The following is a 3,875-nucleotide window of genomic DNA, read 5'->3' on the forward strand; positions in this document are numbered from 1 at the left end:
GTTACGCAGAATGTAAACAAACCGGAAAAAAAAGATAGCTTGTGGTTTCCTGCAACTGTAGATGAAATACGGGCATTTTTTGCCATAAATATTATTATGGGTATTAGACAGTTACCCAGAATAACAAATTACTGGAGCGATCAGGAACCTTTTGGCGATGAATATACCAGTATTATGAACGAGTACGATTCGTGAAGCTGAACCAATATTTACATGTGAGAGGCACTAGCAGTACCCCAGTATGTGGAGAACTTTGAGACAAAAATTATGCAACAGAATTGATTAAGAACCCTTTCTTTAATTATGTTCCAAATATCACATTAATATGTTGATAAATAAAAAAGTTACAGGTGTTTAATGAGACTAGTCTAAATTCATGATTATTTTAGAACTTAATTGAAACTCATGAAGGGTGTATTTTGGTCAGAAATATAGTAACGAAAGGGTTAATGCTGTAATGCATCTATAGCCAAAACATTTTACTCATACTGGCTTAGTCCAGCCAACTAAATAAACAGTTATCAACACTGCTGTCTTAAGGCTCTGGGCAGTTGCCAAGGATCCCTACAGACCTAGGGCCCAAATCTCATTTACATACACAGTATGTAAATCTCATTTACATACAATCTCATTTACATACACGGTGGCTTACTATCAATAAATAAATACTATAGGGCCCAGTGTATTGATTTTGCGTGGGGGTCTATAATGTTGTTGAGACAGCCTTGGGTACCATACATATTTACAATATGTACAGTTTACCTCTACAAGCAGCAAGTGTTGTTATAAATTTAAAACTGCTTTTTTATTGTTAGATTGCATTGCTGAGTTCAAGTTCTTGATTGGGTCTGCAAAAACCACTTTATTTTATATTCTATTGAAAAGATCATGAAATTAACACAATTACCTCAGGACTGATTTCAGAACAAATCCAATGATATAAAGGGGTACACAACAACAAAAAAACAGGAAATGTGAATCACTTACAGTTGGAAACTCCCAAAATTACCAGACATATATTTTTTCACAGTTAACCATATTCTATACCTATCATATAACTACCCAGATAATCCTAAAACTTTGATTATTGAATTATCTCATTCTTTTCTAATATTAGAACCATTTACATTAATGCTTTCATCTTAAAATTTTCACCAGATATTTATTATAACATTACTATTTGTTCACTTATTCTAAATTACTTATTCTAGAGCTATACAGTACATGTGGAGGCGCAATGGCCTAGTGGTTAGGGTAGCGGACTCGCGGTCATAGGATCGCAGTTTCGATTCCCAGACCGGGCATTGTGAGTGTTTATTGAGCGAAAACACCTAAAGCTCCATGAGGCTCCGGCAGGGGATGGTGGTGGACCCTGCTGTACTCTTTCACCACAACTTTCTCTCACTCTTACTTCCTGTTTCTGTTGTGCCTGTAATTCAAAGGGTCAGCCTTGTCACACTGTGTTACGCTGAATATCCCCGAGAACTACGTTAAGGGTACACGTGTCTGTGGAGTGCTCAGCCACTTGCACGTTAATTTCACGAGCAGGCTGTTCTGTTGATCGGATCAACTGGAACCCTTGACGTCATAAGCGACGGAGTGCCAACAACAACAACAGTACAACATGCTCAAACAGATATAACAGAACCTGTTTCTTTTCACATGGGTAAGATATTTTGTTGTCCAAGTCAGTGGTTCTCAACCATTTTTTATCTATGAACCGCTTTGATTCTTATTTTACTCAGGGACCCTCATAGCCATTCAATATTTAGAAAATCTGTTGTATTTTAATTATTAAATATTATTAGGAATTGTATTTAAAAAATGCTAAAATATTTTGTGTATTGTTAAAGTATAACCAATTTATTGCTCATAAATTTTAACAACAAAATCTTATATGGACCCCGGTTAAGAACCACTGGTCTAAATAAATGTTTAACAATAAAATTTGCCACACAGAATGAATTAAACAACTGATCAGGTGGTTAGGAGTTCAAGCTTACAACACTATCATCATTTAGCCCTGAGCAATATAACACACTGACTAAATCATCCAAACAGATTTCATGACTACTTAACATTTAAGTGGTAACAGAAAACATATACAGTGAAATACATAGTCTTAACAGCATGTAATTGTCCAAAAAATACTCCACCTTCAAATGTTAGAAAAGTGAGAAAAGTGAGTAAGACAGTCAAAATAAAAATTGCACCAGATCTTTAAAGAAAAAACTACTTAATCAAATTTAGCAATATGTAAAATTTTTTCTGACAAAAACTAAACTGTATATATATTTCAAAGAAAATGTGTATAACCCCTAGCAGTTAAATGGCCCTGTCTGGCCCCAATATTCTACCTGTTTTATGTTCAAACAAGCTAGATCTGGCCTCACATCTATTGTACAATGTCGTTATAAAAATAAACAATCACATCAATAAAATCTCAAAGCTACAAGATAACACATGATTAATTGAAAACAATGTGAATAAATAAGCATTACATTTGACAGAATAATCTGAAGGCTAAAGGGTTAAAAGTTACTGAAAACAGACATTAAACAAAATAATCTTGTTTAATATTTAAAAACTAAAAACTAAGCTAAAAGTACTTACCTGAAGTGTAGTTTCTCTTACGGTACATACAAAATACAACAATAATGATTGTAACACTGCCAACAACTCCAAACACAGTCCCAAGCATAATCTTCAATGATCTTTCGTACTCTCCACTTTGGTCTGAAGGTTGAATTACTACATCACCTAAAATATTATTGTATTTTTTTTATTCACATCATGACATAACAAAGAACAAAAACAAATATTAATTACAATTCATAGCAAATAAACCAAGAATTGTCAGCATTTATTTGACCTCTTATGGCTGTGTGGACTATAATACACCATTTTTCTCTATTGTCAGCAGATAATATATATTAAATCCTTTTCTAAATCACATGGCTCCATTGAACCAGTGCCAATCTTCAGTTTTTGCTATCTTGAGGTAAATGTGAAATAAATATTTCCTTGGATAGAACACAGGTCTAACAACTAATTTTGCAAATAAAAGAAATAAGTTGGTTATAAAAAGGATAAGGCATGACTGTGTGGAAAGAAGGTTGCTTCCCAACCATGTGGTTCAAGGTTCAGTCACACTGCATGGCACCTTAGGTAAGTGTCTTCTAATATAACCTTGGGCCAACCAAAGTCTTGTAAGTGGATTTGGTGGATGGAAACTAAAAGAAGCCTGTTGTGTATATGTATGTGTGTGTGTGTGTGTGTATACATATACATACATTTATGTGTGTCTTTGTGCTTATGTATGTCTTTGTGTCTGTGTCCCCCACCACTGCTTGATAGCCAACATTTGTGTGTTTATGTCCCCATAACTTAGCAGTTCAACAAAAGAGCCCGATAGAATGAGTAATAAAAAAATAAGTTCTAGGGTAGATTTGTTCAGCTAAAACCCTTCAAGGTGGTGCCCCAGCATTGGCACAGTCAAATGACTGAAACAAGTGAAAACATAAAAAAAAATTTTAAATGCGATTATAAAAAGATAATGTTATATTTTGGGATGGTCATTTTTTTTTTTTCTATTTTTATTTATTTTTGCCAAATAAACACATGTACTATATATTTATTTTTCACTCATTTATTGTTGTTCTTACTTTATCTTGTATCCATTATCTGGAAATCTTTTGTCACGCATCTATGACCTCTTCAGCGACCCCTTCCATCCACGTGTATCCACCTGCTTCGCCTAGTCTATTCTGCCCATCATAGAAGTGTGTGTGTGCGTTTATTTGGCAAAAATAATATATATATATATATATATATATATATATATAGAGAGAGAGAGAGAGAGAGAGAGAGAGAGA

At 34.0% G+C, this 3,875-nt stretch overlaps 1 protein-coding gene across 1 annotated transcript in view; it reads right to left on the bottom strand.

Moving 5' to 3' along the window:
- Positions 1 to 3,875, bottom strand: part of LOC106868418 (uncharacterized) — a 90,841-nt gene that overhangs the window by 8,390 nt on the left and 78,576 nt on the right. The window contains exon 10 of the mRNA XM_014913664.2: positions 2,614 to 2,760. Within this exon, the coding sequence (XP_014769150.1) occupies positions 2,614 to 2,760 (147 nt within the window). The remainder of the gene's footprint in view (positions 1 to 2,613; positions 2,761 to 3,875) is intronic.

Source organism: Octopus bimaculoides, chromosome 3 (genome assembly GCF_001194135.2).
Source record: "Octopus bimaculoides isolate UCB-OBI-ISO-001 chromosome 3, ASM119413v2, whole genome shotgun sequence".
Taxonomy (NCBI): Eukaryota; Metazoa; Mollusca; class Cephalopoda; order Octopoda; family Octopodidae; genus Octopus; species Octopus bimaculoides.